We start from the raw sequence: 18,913 nt of genomic DNA, 5'->3' as shown, positions 1-18,913 counted from the left end.
CTATTTCATGCAGAGTAGACGTAGTTCAGTGGGAAGGCGACCCAGAATGGCCTAGATCTGTAGTTTACAAGTGAAGTTATTGTTTTAGCTGACTGTTTGAAGCCCTGAAAGCAAAGGACATGATGGGTATCATATACCTGGTGTGGGTAACTTCATTCTTCTAGCAAAAGCATACTCAGTTTGCAGGAAACTCAATACAACAAACAGTCTTGAAATATCTTACTACAGCTAGCCTTTCAGGCAAGACAAGCAGAAAAATCCTGATCAGTAAATTCTGGTAGCACCTATGTGAACATGCAGCAACCCACTCAGCACTATCAAGCCCAGAATGAGAACTTTATGCATCAGGTAATCTTCAACTGAGTGTTGAAGTGATTAGTTAATGAGCAACTGAATCTACATTCTGTAGTTACACTTAAATTGTAAGGAGCAATTCTACCTGCAGCGATATGGGTGAGGGGAAAGTCTGTGTGTCCTACAGCCCCATAAATGAGAGCAGTATAGACCCCAAGTAACTAAAAGCTCTTGAGCTGTCTTTTGACTTATACTACAAGTTCTCAGTTTTATATCATGAGCCAAAGTTTATGCATTCCTTGTTCATGTTCTCACAAAATTTCAGTCACTACCTAAAGAATCTTTCTGGGATATAAACTGCCTAGGTATTACAGCAGGTGCACTGAGGGCAAAACAGTGAAGTATTCAGCCAGAGAAGTGTGAAATTTGCAGAGAAAGGCTGGGACATCAGGAATCAGTGCTGATTCAGGCCTTTAGTATTTGGCATTTTGTACTCTTCCAGCATCTTCAGGAAGATTAAAATTATTTTAGGCCTTGCATACGGAGGCCTGTATCAATTTTCATCCATTTTACAAAACTTGGTGTTCTGCCAGAGCCTCTGTCCAACAGCTCTTGTTTAACCAGAAAAGCAGTTCAATATATGCTTAACTTGGAAGCCAAATGGTTGTGTGCACACATACTATTAAGTATATACAGCTGTAATTAAATCACCAGCTTTTCAGAAGTGCTCAAAATAGATCATCTCCAGCTGACAAAGACAGCAACTAACTCTCTCTCAGAGCAGTTTCTCTTCTGGGCATATTCCAAAATCCTCTGCCATGACATAACACAGGTACCATTTGGCACCTGGTTCCAGATTGTATTTCTGTCCTCTAGAAGGTCTCTCTTCCATTTTACAAAGATGTAGAGAAAAACAGTATGTTTTGCCTACTATTAGTGATTAAGTCAACACATTTATGGTATTTTCTTGCATAATAAAAGTATGTTTGTGCTTCACAACAGCCAGACCTAATTATCTCACAACAGAGGTAGACTTCATTACAACGATGTAATTATTTTGTACACATTAAAGCAGTACTGAGTTTAATGCTATCCATTCCCTCACCCAACTAAAAGGTTCATCTCCACAAAGAAAAACATTGTATTAGTGAGTGTCTAAAAACCAAAATAAGCAGTCTGCAGCAAAAAATCTTAAGGGTTCCAGTAGAGTTCAGCACTGAACAGCAAGCCTGCATGGAATTGTAGCAGCACACGATTTTACAAACACATGCAGTACCAAATATTTAACGTCACCTTCCTGCCTAATTTTAAAAGGAAGCACTTTTCAAGTGCATACACCATGATATGGCAAATGTTACTAAAAAGAAAAATATTGAGTCTGATTCCTCTTCCATTTGTATTTCACAAATTCATAAGTCAAAAAAATCCATGGAGTTAAACTGGTAAAAATGGGCCTTAGGTAAGATGAGACTCCAGCTCAGTTTCGGTTTCAGAACTGTCATTGGGTCTTTCGCATCTCTGACCACTAAGTCACTTCTTTTCGGAGAGCTAACCTGCTAAACATAGCTGTGCGTAAGGAAGAAACAAAAGTTTAGCAAACTATCTTTGTGCAAATAGTGGAGCCAATAAGAGGGCTTTCCTGACTGTGTTGCAAGAGTGCCTCTGAATGTCTCTGCAGCATTCTCCTGAACCTCCAGTAGTTTGTTTTAAAAGTTTGAGGCTCATTTTCATTTCCGTTTGTATACCTGTTTCTAACCACACACCCTGCTGAGCAAAAAACCCCTAAGTGAATACTAAATAAAGTGGAATGGGTGTGTTTCAGTTAGTCAATTTACCTTAAAGAAAACTGTGAAATACTGCATAAGCCTTAGCTTTGTTTCACTGCAGCAAAATACAAATAACCCACTGGTTACATGCTTTTCCTCCTGTGAATGTCCTTATTGTACCAAGATGTTTTAATAAAAATTCTCTGAAACAAACAAGAAAGCAGGAGTTGAATATACTTTTCCAGTACTTAACTACATGAGTGAAAGCACAAAGACATTTAGGGCTAAATATTTTATTATCTATGTAGTAACACAAAACCACTAAAAACTACAATTACAAAAGTTCCATTGCATATGTGAGACTCAGAACACATGGGGGTAAGAACATCCTAATCTAGGCCCATCATCCCCTCTATAGCACGGTCCAATTGGTTGCTCCCTAAATCTAAATCTGTGATTTAGAAATAACTGAAGTATCACTTGTTCCTAGAATAGTTGAAAGAATCAAAGTACTCAAAAGCCAATAAGCAAGACTTTAAGAGCAAACTGCCTGCTTTTCACCAGGTCCTGATGTTCACAAAGCCTGTAGTAAATATACTTAACAGAGAGTATGTTCCATAGACAAGGTAGTTGTACTGAGACCTTCCCACTCATGAGTGCAATGCTAAGGCAACAGGAAGAACACCAAGGTTGTCTCAACTGAACTGAATTTCGCAAGAAAGAAAAGTTAGTTTTTTTAGGTCTAAGAGGCCTTTATTTCATAAGCACTGTCTTTATTTCATAAGCAGGTTCCAACTTTATCACCTAGTGTACAATGTGAAATGAATCAGAAGTGAATCACAGAGCACTGACATCACATGATCAGTGACTAAGCTACTAAGAACATGAATAACTTCTTGTAAACTCCCTGAAGTCTTCCAGTGGTTATCAAAAAGTAGCACCAAAACCAATGCAATGCAAGAAAGCATCAAGCAATTGCCAGGCAGTCTTATTAAGTGCAAAGCTGAAAGTCGTGGGTTGCTATACCGATGTGCTACATAGAATTCTTCAAGATTTCTGCAAAGTGTTTTTCTTCTGGGGGCTTAAAGAAGATGGTGTGGGGATGGCGTTATGAACATCTGCAAAGATTATTAAAGCAGCATGTGATTTGAAAACTGGGGGAACTGATGTCCTTAAGGTCTTAAGGTGTCAAAGGCCTTGATGAAACAGACATGTATGAAATATGGAGGTACATGTGGGACTACATGTTAGGGTTTAGTGACTTAACTGAAACAGCCATAAGTCAATATCTCTGCCCCACATGCAAGGTGTAGTACTACGAAATAACCTTAGAATGGCTAGAAGCAACCGAAATTGAATGAAATACTTTGTATTTCATAGATGCTTCCTGGAACTTCCCTTCACAAATAGGAAACACACTGTTCCCCATCAGCTTAAAGCTTATGCAACACATAGTAGTCTTCTTACTACAGGCTTATTATTGCCATGATGGAATTTGGTAGCCTGTAACAGAGGTAGTCATTTAACTTTCTTCATTAAATTGATCACACTTAGACAGAATCAGATTCATAAGAAGCCACCATCCTGCTCATCAGTTATGACACCATCATTGAGGGTCAGCAAGCAGATTCAACTTAAACTAGGGTGTTTACTTTTTGAGTTGGAAATAGCCTTTATTTTTTTAATGGCAGCTGAAAGCTCAGTTGATGGCAGAAATCAGGACTAGGAGCTAATGTACTCTATTCCCCTACTCCAATGCAGAATCGGCTTTCTCGAAGCCGGTATGCTTCAGAACCAGTTTAATTTGTTGTTAAAATTCTGCAGCGATGAGGATTTCACAGCTTCTGTAGGTGACTTATTCCAGCACTTGAGCATCTCCTTCATTAGAGAGTTCTCCTTACTGTCTGATCAAAGACTTCAGGCAACTTGGGCAGCTTAAGCACATTACTCCTGGCCCCCAGCAGACAGAAAAAACATTCTCTTTCCCTTATCAATATATTTTGTCTATTTAAGGATTGCTTCCCTCGTCTCTTTTCTGAGCTAGGGAACATCAAATTTGTCAATTTTTTTTTGCTCAGAAGCCAGGTTTTCTAGATCTCTGGTCAACTTTGATGTCCTTTTCTGAACCCTTTGCAGCTTGCACCTTTATGAAGCAAACCTGAATATAGTACTCCAGAGGAGGTCTTAGCATCAGAGTTTGAATATTATTTTTAATATCTTGTACATAATACCTTTGTATACATATACATTTTTATATATGGAAATGTACATATATAATGTATATATATAAAAAAATAAAAATAAGGACACACATGCCTCTATGCATGCACTTACCTCCTTAGAGTTTCTGCAGTGGTACAATATCATTAAAACATTTTCAGTTTTAAAATCCATCTTCACATTGAGATCCTTTTCTGCAGAAATGCTGTGTATCAAGGACTTTACCGTACTGTTTTTACAACTGATTACCCTAAGGGTAGAACTTCGTACTTGTCCTTAGTGAATTTTTCTTTATTTCAGATCATTATTTTAAGCGCTTAATATCTTTCAGAAATAACATAACTTAATTACAATGTCCTTACAAAGATGACACACTAATTAGGTAAAAGAATGATTGTTTTAATTTTAGCTGCAGCAGAAAGCAGGTGGGGTCTTGAGCCCTCCAGCTTACATTTAGTTCTATACAGGATGGTGGTGTTCCCCCTCATGCAACAAGAATGCTATAATGTTTAGCAGACAGCACTAAAAGCTGTGCTACAGCTTTTTTTTTTTTTTTTTTTTTAAATTGGCTTATTGTCCATACATGCTTGTAACTATTAAGTGAGTCATACATAAATTTATTTACACAAGTAATTGGTCTTAGGAGGAAAAACTCCAAAATTAAAATGAGAACAAATCAGTATTTTCCAGAGAGGAAAGAATCATACTACTTTGTGATCAATCCTGCACCAACAGGACCCTAAACAAGCCAAGTAAACACAGATGTTGGAAGAAACCCTATAAACTTGATGTTTCTCCAAGTCTCCTTCCCCCTTCAAACTCCCTACAGAATGGGGGGGTGGGGGACGACACGGGACGACCCACTGCTGTTCCTCTAAATACTCATTAACAATGCAGATATATCCAAGACACAAGTGAGTCTAATATGCATCCAAAAAGGATAATGACTTTTCTGTGTGAGGGTAGGGAACATTAGGGGAGAAAAACCTCAAGGGAAAGCCATTACCCTCTCTCAGAAACAGCTTTTGGAAAGCTACATCTTGCAGAAAGAGCTCTGGGTGGGTAATTCTTTGAAATGAAAACAAGAAGATAAAAGCTCTTGTCAAGGGGAAATGGGATGATTTTGAGAAATTAAAATGTACTTCAAGAGAAACCAAATGAAATGTGGGTGGAAAGCATTCCATTAGCCTTGGAAATTCAGATCAAGTACACAGAACAAGATAAAAAGTTAAACACCACCACCCCCCATACATTGTTCTACAGCATGTTTAAAATATTGATTTTAGCAAATTTAGATGAGAACTTTTTAATCAAACAGTCTTTTTCTCCAAAGCCCACAAAACATGATTTGAGAGTTCAAGATTTTTCCAAAGCTTTAAATCATGATACCGGAGCCACATGCAGCTTTTGAATGCAGGCAACTCTTGAATAATTCAGGCGTGATGCCTGGCAACATATCCATCAGTGCTTATGCCAGCACAGCTAAGACAAGTGAGACTCCCAGAACAGAATCGGAAACTTCTGAGGCCAGTAACACTATTTGACCACTGAACCCAGCTGCATGCTTAGCACTTACTCATCCCACAACTTCAGTGTTTTATAATAAGCTTCTCCCCTAACTGCATGATTGATCCTGGAGCAGCCAGTCATCAGATCCAAGGAAGCATGAAGTCAGTCCCATCCAAAGGTTCAAACTGTAACAGACTAGCAGACACAAGCTGCTTTCCTCTCAGGGAGTTGAAGATATTGCAGATCACTTAGATCCCAGTTCCTGGCCTTGATTTTCATTACTGACGCATGCTCCAACTCTACTCCTGCTCTAATATTTCTGACTTACTGTTTCAGGTTTCCCTCCCTTACATACCTCAGCTTCCTAGTTTTTGCTCTAACTTCTAGGTAAATTTCTGGAATTAGTGTTTACAGACTCTTTGGCAAACTAGCTTCTAACCCAGCAGGTGGGGCATGCCTTGCCACACCACCAGCAAGTAGGCTGGGGGTGGGCAAGAAGCTGGAAGGGGGCACAGCCGGGACAGCTCACCCAAACTGACCAAAGGGATACTCCATACCATATCATGTCGTGCTCAGCAATAAAAACTGGGTGGAAGTTTGCCAGGGCTGCTGTTGCTCGGGGACTGGCTGGGCATCAGTCGGCTGTTGATGAGCAATTAGGGTTTTTCACATCACATGTTTTTCTTGGTTTTGTTTGGGTTTTTTGGTTGTTGGATTTGGGGGGGGGGGGGTTTGTTGTTTGGTTTGGTTTTTTTTTAACTTATTAAGCTGTCTTTATCTCAACCCACGAGTTTTCTCACTTTTACCCTTCCAGTTCTCTCCCCCATTCCACTGAAGCGGGGCTAAGCGAGCAGCTGTGTGGTGCTTGGCTGATGGCCGGGGTTAAACCACAACAGTTCACCCTTAGACTGAAACGTCTCTTGTTCACCATGGATCAAAAGAACCAAAGTTTAAAAAAAAATCCTGCAGCTTCACTCCAAACTTAAAACAAACCTAATCACCAGGTAGCACTATCAAATATCTGCATACAGAAGGAGCTCCCCATTTGCTGATTCAAGCTAGCTGCATTATGCCAAATTTTCATTGAAGAAACATTCCCACATGTGTTGAAGTGTAAGCTTTATTGGCCCCATTGTATCAGTTGGTCTAGCACAGAGCAAGTGTCTTATGCCTCCTAAGTACTTTTTTTTTTTTTAATGTATACTTTTAAAAGAGGAACACTACATACTGGAGATCGACATTAAACATAACTGGTTCTCCTGGAGGAAAGACGACAATCTCATCCATACCCAAAGCGAATATTTTGAAGGTGAATCTTTTTCCAAAAAAATGTAAAGGTTAAAATAGAAAAGAAGCTCTTGACATAGAATCATAGAATCATAGAATCATTGAGGTTGGAAAAGACCTCTAAGATCATCGAGTCCAACCGTCAACCCAACACCACCATGCCCACTAAACCATGTCCCTAAGTGCCTCATCTACTCGTCTTTTAAATACCTCCAGGGATGGGGACTCCACCACTTCCCTGGGCAGCCTGTTCCAATGTTTCACCACTCTTTCAGTAAAGAAATTTTTCCTTACATCCAATCTAAACCTCCCCTGCCACAACTTGAGGCCATTTCCTCTTGTCCTATCGCTTGTTACTTCGGAGAAAAGACCAACACCCACCTCGCTACAACCTCCTTTCAGGGAGTTGTAGAGAGCGATGAGGTCTCCCCTCAGCCTCCTTTTCTCCAGGCTGAACAACCCCAGTTCCCTCAGCCACTCCTCAGAAGACTTGTTCTCCAGACCCCTCACCAGCCTCGTTGCCCTTCTCTGGACACGCTCCAGCACCTCAACATCCTTCTTGTAGTGAGGGGCCCAAAACTGAACACAGTATTCGAGGTGCGGCCTCACCAGTGCCGAGTACAGGGGCACGATCACTTCCCTACTCCTGCTGGCCACACTATTTCTGATACAAGCCAGGATGCCATTGGCCTTCTTGGCCGCCTGGGCACACTGCCGGCTCATGTTCAGCCGGCTGTCGACCAGCACCCCCAGGTCCTTTTCTGCCGGGCAGTTTTCCAGCCACTCTTCCCCAAGCCTGTAGCGCTGCATGGGGTTGTTGTGGCCGAAGTGCAGGACCCGGCACTTGGCCTTGTTGAACCTCATACAGTTGGCCTCGGCCCATCGATCCAGCCTGTCCAGGTCCCTCTGCAGAGCCTTCCTACCCTCGAGCAGATCAACACTCCCGCCCAGCTTGGTGTCGTCTGCAAACTTACTGAGGGTGCACTCAATCCCCTCATCCAGATCATCGATAAAGATATTAAACAAGACCGGCCCCAGTACTGAGCCCTGGGGAACACCGCTCATGACCGGCCGCCAACTGGATTGAACTCCATTCACCACAACTCTCTGGGCCCGGCCATCCAGCCAGTTTTTGACCCAGCGCAGAGTCCACACATCTCACACTATTGTTCTCTGCCAGAGGAGTTTCATATTTCAAAAGAAAGATATTATGGCATATCTCTAAATGATCTTTCATCACAATATAGGTGGCATGAGGCACTGAATTTTTCTTAACATGACCTCTATATACATTTAATAATTAAAACCACAGTGTTTGGGGATTCCTAAAGTCATCTCCAATGCAACTGTAATCTTAATAGTTCCCAACAGGTACTCTCTTATCTTTGCCTTTTGCCAGCTGTTGCACTTGCACCTTCTTACCTCAGTAATGGGGGAAAAAAGTGGTATCACGTTTAGAAAGTTACCTTAGCTTTTAATCTCCAGCCTATCCTGCATAACAGAAAGACGTACTGAACTATGTAACAGTCTAAGGGAAGCCCCTTCTTTTTCAGACTTTTAAAAAAGCAAAGCAAAACTCGGCGATACACAGCAAAACACTGAAAGATTTCACACTGAAGCACACACAAACTAAACCAAATAACATAGAAGGTAAAATGCTTGGGGAAGCCTAAAGAACAAGTGACTTCTTTCTTGCTTCAACTTCATACATAGATTGAGGAGAAGAAAGAATTTAATTCATACAACATTCTCAGGAGAATGGATTATTTTCTATTGCTATCTAAGCTTTTTTGCATTGCTAAATAAAAAGTTACTTTTTTTTTCTGAAGTTATATTTAGAGGTATGAAGATAGAATTTTCTGTCATATCCCTGTGGTAAATATAAGTAAATGGGAGACTGCTTTATAAAGCAAGAAGTCTAAGTTTTCTTCATTTTCTTTTATTACTTATTTCTTGACTTCGGAAAATTATATTGAAAAGACTGAAGTCAAATTAGCTAAATAGAACTTTAAAATATATATAAAGATATCTAAAGTCTTTTTTCTTTGGGAATTTTTTTTCCACAGACATCAGGTTAAAAAAGAAATCTATTTTCATTTTGGTACAATCACAATTAACTTTAATAGTTAGCTAAACAGCACTTAGTATTCTCCAGAGCAGTAACTACTCTTCTGTTCCCACAATGTCATGCATTCTACAGAGCAGTGATGACTCTTCTGTTCCCACAATGTCATTAATTGATCATTAACATAGTTTCTGTTGCCAAGCAATGCTAAAGTTTCTGCACTGCATTTGACCAAATCGCACCCAGATTACTTAACACACAATGATCAACAACATTTTAATACAGAACAAAACTGTGAACAAACTACTTTTTGGGGGACTGGAGACCTCAACATTCAGCCTAGGCTTCAGGGGCGAGGGATGGAATCCTGCAAGTTTGTGGAGCACGAGATAAAAAAAGTAAACGACTGTTCAGGCACACCTAACAGAAAAAAAGTAAATGACCAAAGTTGCCTTCTTTGGGTGTGCATATGCTTTGAAAGACGTAACTGCTTTTGAGTCAGAATTTTATGTTAGAATTCAGTATATGGTAAATTTGGTAAAAGGATAAACTCGGTACTTGAACTGTGATTGTTTTATTCGTTATTGTATGTTTTAACATAAGTACATTCTTCCAGTCTAGTTAAGAGTAGAGTGTTTTTTTTCTAGATAACTGAAAGAGGAAAAACTGGATAAAACTTTCAAGTTTTCTGTATTTTAGAGGAGAAGATGGTTATGGTTCTCCTAATGAATGAACTCTAACTTGCCTGTTTCATTGTTTGTAAAATGGATGCAATACTTACCTGGGTCTCAAAGAATTCCTAAGACTCAATATATTTTTGCATGATATTGACACAAAAGTGAGCTATAAAAATATTATCAGTTCACAGAACTAGACAGCTCTGCTAATGTAGTTATTTTTTTATTCTAGAAAATGTTAACTATGATTAACTTGTACAGTTTTAGGCAGCTAGCACCTAAGAGGCAACCAGCACCAGCACCTTTGCCAGATTTCTGATTTCTATCAAAACAATTCCATGGCATCTTTCATCCAGATCCGTCTGGAAGTGGTTTCCAGAATTTCTAAGGTTTGTTTACAGACATCTCACTTTATCACACATTGAGGCAACAAGCTAGTTTAGGACTGATCAGATACTGCAGAATAATTTGTATCACAACCTACTCTTAGACAGCTTAGGTCTAAGAGTAGGTTGTGATACAAATTATTCTGCAGAATAATTTAGCTGTCTAAGAGTATTATGACCATTAGAAGTTGCAAATTGCACTAGGTTCACATAAATTCTATTAAGAACATTGTTAATCTTTGAGGTTATGATTTTTAACTTCTTTGAAAAGTAGTAGCCATGGGTTTAAATCTTTTTTTTTTTCATATTGAAGATTGACATAACGGTATAAACAACTTATTCCACTGTAAGTAGTTTATCATGGCTGAGCTTCCACATAGAATTATGCTACAAGCTCTGGGAAATATTTCGGTTGCTTTCCTAAAGCCCTTTACTTACATGTCTCTTAAGAAACTGGACACAGGGACACTGCATGGTGACATGCAGTTAAAGATGATGTTTCATGATTTCTCTTTTCCATTGAATACACTCATCTTGTCTAGCAGTAGCTGAAGTGCCTGAATTGTAGGGTAAGCATAGGTCTTTTGTGTGCTACAGTAAACATGCTTCCAGTACTCAAATGTAAGAGGTGAATGAGTAAGATCTCGCACTTAAAGGTTAAGGGCAGAAATTCCTTCATAATGTTAAAATTTTGAGATCCTAGGGATTTCTCAGCTCTTAAGTGACCCTCAGATGTTTTTAGGAACACATAAATGTTTGTATAAATTATGACTTTCAAGTGCACTCTTGGAATTTTTTGTTAGGTAGTCTAAGTAACATTTCGGGACTTTACTGCAGACAAAGCAGGGAGATAGCAAATTGATGCTATGCTGAAGATACATTTTATCCCAATTGTAACAGTGTTTTTAAACACTTGTAAAAATTATTTAAACAAGTGTTTTGTGTGGGCAAGGAAAAGACCCTCTACATGGTCCATAAGCTTGAATGCATGCTAAAATAGTTCATTGAATCTTTGAAAGGTGTATTTGTTTAAAAAAATAAGCACACTTAAACCTTACTCAAGATTTAAAAAAAGGTACATTTATAAGATATAGACGCTTACAGTCGAAGGAAAGAAAGAGGGACCTCTTACCATGCACAAATATATAGTGAAGATACAAAATAGAAAGAAAAGAAGTCTGCTAGAATAGAAGCTGACTTGCTAACATACTCAGAACATCAAGCTCACAGTAGCATCAGGATAGCCTAGGGTGAAAAGTGTTATGAACAATTATTATTTCATTTCTATAGTTAGCAGGTATACAGTTAACAAATTAAAATATCCAGTGAAGTGAACACTGCTGATATATTTTTCCTCTCTTATCTGTAACACTTTCTGGACTAAATATATGTTAACATGCATTTACGCAATCTCACAAAGATTACTATAAGAAGAACTAGCAAAAAGTAGGGCTGTGCTACTAAGCATGTGCTTCCTGTGTTCTACTGAACTGTCAGCATTAAATAGTCAATATGGCCACGGACCAGCAAACTAGACCCTACCCTGTTGGTTTCAACAACAAAGCTGATATAATAAGTGTCTTTACAACTAGCAACAAAGTAGGAGACAAAGCCATATTGACTTTCAGAGAACTGTCTGCCAGTTAAAAGTACATTCTTTTCCAGGCATTTTATATACTACAGAATTGAAAAACATGGATGCAGGGGGTTAAAGTCACTGTTCTACTTACAATTCCACTCCAGAACTACAGTCACTAATGAAGATTTCCTTCAGAATAAATTATCTCCCTCCTGAAGCTGTCATATTCCAAGCCAAGATCTATTAATTACTTCTTTGCTTCCCTGAACTCACAACTTCAGCCATCTTGTTGCCAACTGAACATCTACCTTTAATTTTCTCTTTATGACCTTCTGTTCAGAATTAACCTCTCTGATGGAGAGATTTCACTGAATCTAACCTTTCTACAGTCTCTGTATTTTCTAGTCTTTTCAATCATTTTACCCTACCTCCTGCTCTTCCTCTCTATGCGCTCTTCTCCCTTCTTTGATTCCTCTTTTCCTCCACTTCCCTATTATGACTTCTTTTTCTTTCCACACAATCACTTTTTCATCTTTAAAAGTTATTGTCAGCTCCACTTACATGCTACACTTCCCCTTCTTTTCTAAGGCAATCACATGTGATGCATTTACTTGTGTTCTACAGCTCTTCTTGTCAACCCAGATCATAGCAGTAACAGCATCCTGTAGCTACTTATAATGTTGAGAGATCTTCCAAGTCATGTAGAACATGTTTTGAATCACTGTCTTATATAACCAAATATCTTTAAACTGATGAGAGTGGTTTCAAGTCTCTACAAATCTCCTAATCTCAGGACTAATATTCCTTTCTAAGACACTTCCTGCCTTCAATCTCTCATCATGTTATTTTTCCTGAACTCTTGCCCTAGCTTACATCCTGGCTTTTCTGTTGCCTTTACTTTTGGCAATTCATTTTCAGGGTGATTCATCTCGCTCATCCTGATGCAACCTTTCATGGGACTTGAAGAAACCTGTACTTTCAGCATCTCCTTCTCATCATGCTATTGAATAAACACTGGTGTAAAGCTGATCTCTTCGATGTAGTGATCATCTACATGACTTCACACTACCTCATATGACCGTCATTGTTTCTGTCTCTAAAGCACATGCCTATCATTCATCAGTTCAAGCTAAAGAAAACCAAATTTGAGAGGTGAAAGAGCACAAACTAGTCATCCCAAAGTAGATGTTTAAGTTAATTACACTGAATAAGCTTTTGGTCTTTTCTTAAAAAAAAAAAAAAAGAAAAGAAAAAGACCTCCTAACTCTTTACTTTTGGAATTAACAGGTACAACACCACCATTGTAATTCACACTATTCTGTCCACATTCCAGTGTCATCTTCTACCCAGCACTGTTGTAGACCCACAGACAATATCACTAACTCCAAGAACCAATCTTTGTTCCTCGCCTCCTTAGCATAGGTTTTGGATTAACTTGGCTCTGGACAAAACCTGTCTTTCTACAAAACATCCTGGAATCCATTTACAACACTGTGGCAAAGCTTAGCCTTCTCACTCTTAACTTTAACTTAGCATATCCCCCCTTTCTCATTTTTTCCCCTTATCCATACTGTAAGATAAATAACTTATACTTGTGTTCTTCACAGCTGTAAGTGTGTATTAATTCTTAATAGCTTCTTGGTTAGACTTTCTTGTGATACTCTCTGCATATATGGCAAAAGGCTGCCAACTTCCCCTTACACACCATTGTTGACAGCAACCCCACTTACACATTATTTGCTTTTTCCAAACTTCTATAATTGAGTCCAGGAATATATATTCAGCTGCAAACTTTATATAGGAATTGCATTTGTAATTGTACACGTAATGGTAGCAAGTGCAGTATAATATTAACATAATGCAGTATATATTCTGAAATGTGATGCATTATCATCTCTATCTACTGCTTGTTGTTCTCCTTAACCCTAGACAGCAAATGAATCAAGGATTTTTTCCAGGAAGTAAACTGAAAATATACAAAGGAAATCTGTGCTTATGTCTTGGGGGTTTCTGTATATTTTGTATTGAAATAAAACTTGCTCAGATCACAGTAATGAATTTCTAGAATAATATACAAAATATTATAGGTCAGCATATCTGAGACTGAAGATATAACTTCAGTCTGAATAGAACTATTAGAGTACAGTGTAATAGCTTTACTCTAGTACTATGCATGGGAAGAAACTCGCTCAATCACGCAATTTACTTGTAATCATTCAGCAACTATGCTTTTTTTCCCCACCATTTTTCTCCCTAGCCCTAGCCCCACCCCTCCTCAAACTCCCAGATTAAAGATTTTTCCATCTCTTCCTTTACTGGCACAATGATGTGAATGAATTTTGCACAGTGTTTTTGTTAGTAGCTACAAGAACCTTCTTTAAGGAACTTTGTTATGTAGGTTATCTATAGCTGTAACAGTTGCACTTTACAATTTATTTAAATACCCCACTGGGAAATTCCAACATAGCTTAAGAACATGCATAATGTCATAGAAGATGTACAAATACAGACACTACTATGAATTGCCCAATGAAGAGTCTAATTTTCTGCAGCACACATCATAATTCTAGCAGTCCTTAGTGAGTTTAAGATTATGTTTGCAGACGCACTACAATTCACTTTGCTAGACCTACGTACCACTTGTCAAGGTTCAAGAAAACCCTATTTAGTGGACTATGGTAAATTTTCTAACTGAAGTATGAAACCCTTTAGAAAGATTCACATGCATATATAGCTGAACTGGACAGGTACACTTGCTTTTCTTTGTCACTTTAGTCCTTATAATATATGGATGCCCAGGAATCTGAGAACACATAAGCATGTGTATGCTGATATACATTGAGTATTTTAAAAGTATTCAAATAACTAAGCCAACAATAATCTCCCATTCAGGGTTTCACCTCCACTACTTGAAATCAATCACCATGACCATTTTACTAGATTTTTATAATGTTACATTTATAATACATTTTTTCCCTAAAAATATGAACACATTAATATTGGTCAAGTAGTCACAATATTAAAACTGTACGAAGGTCCTGCATGTTATCTCACTCCCAGTGAACCAAAACTTATAAAAATATGAATCGACATTTGTTTAGGAATTAGGGCTTTATCCACTGAACTGCTATATGTTCTTTACAACAATTAAATGGAGAAAAGAAGCCAAAAAGAAACAAAACATTACTGACAATTAGATGTTTCATCAACTTTTCTCAGACATGCATTTCTCTGCACATGCTGATTAGAATGCTTTAAAGTTAAAAAAAAAATCCAATGAATGTGAAAGATTAGTCATTGTTTATACAGTATATATATGTGCTGTATCACTAGATCAGCACTATATGTGTTACTATTTAACCATATAGATTAATTATTTTAGAGCTTAGTGGGTGTTGAAGTACATTTATTTTCTAAGGACTGCTCTGCAACTAAGACTTTGCCACATATGCTTTGGGAATAGCTCACAGCACTGAAAGACACAGCATTAACGAACAGATGCGCTACTCACAAGCAAATTATTCAGAATCATTTTGCATGCCTTCACTACTAACATATTTTAATAATATAAAAAATAAACACATTTACTAGTGAAAAAGTTGGAAAAGGAAACTAGAGATACAGGGCTCAGGCAACAGTTGTGCTTGTCCATATATTACAACTCTTATTGTAAAAAGACAAATGGATAACTGATAGGCTCAAAAAGGTATACAGTTGTGATTTTTGTTCTTTCTCTTTTGTAGAGAAGCAACTTTAAACTAGGTGAAATAACATTGGATTGCTTCTTGCATTATCAGTATAGATTTAAAGATAGCCCTGCTCATTTCAAAATGTTTAATATAAAGATGTTGTTCACACATATTATGAGAATACTACTGCAATATGCAAAATGTAATGATTACTTGCTAAAGTTTATCAAATTGGTACTTGAAGGAACAACAACAAACACACATAGAAGTATAGGTGACCGGCGTTTGTCTTATTCTCTCAAGAAAAAGCAGTAGTGACACTAATCTCTTAACATATATTACACACATATGCATAAACAGATCCACAAACCTATAAAAATATGAGGTCACCTACAGTATAGAAAATTCTCAGTTATGCCTTTCTACTCCACTAATAAATCAATGTAATTCACTAGTAAGTGACTAGTAAACGTAGCCAGGACAGAAACAAATTAATACCATTCTAAAAACCTCCAGACACTCACCAAAAGACTGAATGCAGGTTTCAAGAAGATCTTCCAAAGTGGCCCCTTTGGCTAGGTGCCCCAACGGCACCATCGTGACCTGGGTAAAATTTGAGAGGCTGGGACAATGAGTGATCTGCTTCAGCTCAAGTGCTGAATCAGGGGCAGTGCTGCATGCTTGGGCAGGTTGCCTAAAAGAAAGCAAAATAGCGACGTAAATACAAGAAGATCGAGTGGTAAATTTTACATTGCATGGGAAGGGAGGAAAGATTTAAAGGACAATTAACTCCCTGTAGCGAGGGTGCTGAAAGACATAACCCTCCCACTTAATATGTACACCAAAGAAACGGCTCAGTAAGTGACTTTTTTTTTTTTTTCTGCTAAATGTGGATTGTAGAGCACACGGTTATAGAGCTCCTTGAATGATCTGTCAAGATTACCAGAAGTCTTGTTTCTTTGTTGGGGAGTTATGTTTACATTACGCTTTCAGCACAAGCATAAAAACCCCTTAAACTATGTAACAGGAATATTGTTATGCAGTAATCTACCACTACATATTTGTGTGCCCACCAAAAGTAAAGGAGAAAAAAAAAATTATAACTATAATCAAATATTACACACATCAGAAAATGCCAGACTAGCTTTATTAATTTCACTTGGAAAAATCACTATTAAGTAAACAAAATATCAGTGCAACTTTTCCGTGGAGTATTTCACAATTAAAAAAAAAACCACCAAAAACAAACAAACATTAATTTGCATCCGTGCTATACTATTATTTCCTACTAAGTTATTTTAAAATTGCATACATCACTAAATTAATGTCTTTAATAATAAGGTAAAAGAGACCAAAATAAAGCACATATCTAGTTTTAGGCTTGTATTTCGATCATATAATATCTTAGATTTCAAGAGTGTGTATGTTTACAGGTAATATTAAAGCCTGTCCATTGTTTGCATACAAATTCATAATGAAATAGTAAATAGGCACATTATTATATCGATGAAAAGTGCTGAAACATTTTTGCCTGCAAATAGCAGGAACCACTTCAAAATCTGACTTGAGAGTATAACAGTTCACAAAAGGGCAACAACCACTGCTGTTTCAATAAAACTTGGGTTTATTTCAGGGGCAATTTATACTCCACAGTCTTCCTATACAAGTGACTCCAGCATCTTTAAGACGCTATCTCAGGCTTTCATACAACTTTTCTTGGAACACTGTGCAAGACTTTATTAATAAACTGACAGTCCTGGGAAGAAAAGGCATAGAAATTTATCCAGTGTACGTATTACATACAGATAGGGAAGGTAAAGACACAAACATCCCGATATAGGCGCTTCTGAATGAAGTTGGAAATATGCACGCCTTATGAAGACAGACTGGACCCTACCTCATCCCAGTGAGTTTCAAGCCTTGTCTTAAATTTCTGTCTCATTTGAATGCTGGGAAGGCCACGAAACTGCACATGACATCATTTACAACCCAACTCTGACCCCAGGCCTCCATAATTTCAAAGTCAGGAAAATACAGGCCTGACCCTGCAGAGGTAGTGACCAGCACTCTGCTCCTCCAGAGTTAAGCTGACAGTGGCTATGCAAAGAATGTTCTCTTCCCTTCCCCCCTTTCTCTAAATTTCCCTCTTAGCTTTGTGATCTGACTTCCTGTTCTCATATAAAAAGCGCAAGGGCCTGATCAGCTTTCAGGGTTTTCTTTTTACGAGCTTAAACCCCTCTCCTAACTTTATTCCGTTGCCTTTTCAACACGGGGCAGAGGATCCTAGCAATGCAGTAGTAACAAAGTAGGAGTTACGGCAGAAGATATTTTAGGTCTTGGCAACAGAGTGTAGAAAAACTAAAGCATCCACACCCCCAAGAAAGTTTACAATAACACTGTTGCCGACCTGGCAACACTGGACAGGCAAAACTCAGTCAGCGACACGTCTGAAACTAACCATTCATTAGAACAGATCCCCTTGCAGCAGTTACTTGACATGAAAAATAGATTAAAGCTGTGCTGGGGGGCGGCTGGGGGGGGACCGAGCACCCTGCACCCTGCATTTCCACTGCACGCTATTTGGCAGCGGGGAAGAAACCGCAAACAAATGACCATCAGCTCGTGAACTGACACCCGGGGCAGGTGGCGCTTCCCCGGCGAGGAGGGGACAGCCTGGCTCGTGGGCCCCGGCCACAGCTCCTCGCTCGGCGCCCCCCGGGCAGACGGCCGGCGGTGCCGCGGGTAACCGGAGCCCGGGCGAGGGCCGAGCCGCCCCTCCCGCTCAGCCGTCACGCTGGGACCGTAACGTGAGGCTCTTCCCAGCGCGTGCTGACCGACCTGCCGGCGCGCACGTGCACTCAAGAGGGTGAAACAAAATCCTCCCCCCGCACGCCCCCTCCCGCGCTTCTTTTCCCCTCTCCTTCCCACCCGGGAGGGCCTCGGCCGGCCCCCGCGGAGCCCCAGCCGCCCGGACTACCGCCCCCGCGCCTCACGGAAGCCCACGCCAGCCCCGCCGCGGGGACAGCACAGCGGCAGCACGTCGCACCCGTCCCCACCGCCCCGGGCGGGCACCTCCCGCTCTCAGGCGCGGCGGCGTGCGACCCCGAGACCCGACGACGACCCCCGCCGAACCGCAGCCTGCCCCGCGGCGGGGCACCGTCCCGCCGCCGCCGCGGGGAGCGGGAGAATAAGACGGCAATGGCGAACTCACTGGTTTTCTCTCCTTTTCCCTAAGGTTCCCATGTCGGTGCCAGCCGCGGCTCCGCCGCCCGGCCGGCGTTGCCAGCAGCGCAGGGAGCGGGGCTACGCGGGGCGGAGGAGGCCGGGGGGAGCAGCGCGGCGCCGCGCATCTCCTCCTCCCGCCTCGCCGCTCTCCCGCTCCCCGTCTCGCCTCGGGAGGAGTCTGAAACCAATTCAAGTGGGGCAGCGGCGGCGGCAGCC

General features: G+C 39.9%; 1 protein-coding gene across 1 annotated transcript in view; it reads right to left on the bottom strand.

Moving 5' to 3' along the window:
- Window positions 1-18,745, bottom strand: part of RASGRP1 (RAS guanyl releasing protein 1) — a 53,037-nt gene extending 34,292 nt beyond the window's left edge. The window contains exons 1-2 of the mRNA XM_076344920.1: window positions 18,684-18,745; window positions 15,997-16,166 (exon numbers count right to left, since the gene is read on the bottom strand). Coding sequence (XP_076201035.1) covers window positions 15,997-16,166; window positions 18,684-18,715 — 202 coding nt within the window. The 5' untranslated portion in view covers window positions 18,716-18,745. The remainder of the gene's footprint in view (window positions 1-15,996; window positions 16,167-18,683) is intronic.
- Window positions 18,746-18,913: the final 168 nt, after the last annotated feature.

The sequence above is a fragment of the Aptenodytes patagonicus genome, chromosome 7, assembly GCF_965638725.1.
Source record: "Aptenodytes patagonicus chromosome 7, bAptPat1.pri.cur, whole genome shotgun sequence".
NCBI lineage: Eukaryota > Metazoa > Chordata > Aves > Sphenisciformes > Spheniscidae > Aptenodytes > Aptenodytes patagonicus.
This window is presented reverse-complemented; position numbering and strand designations above follow the sequence as displayed.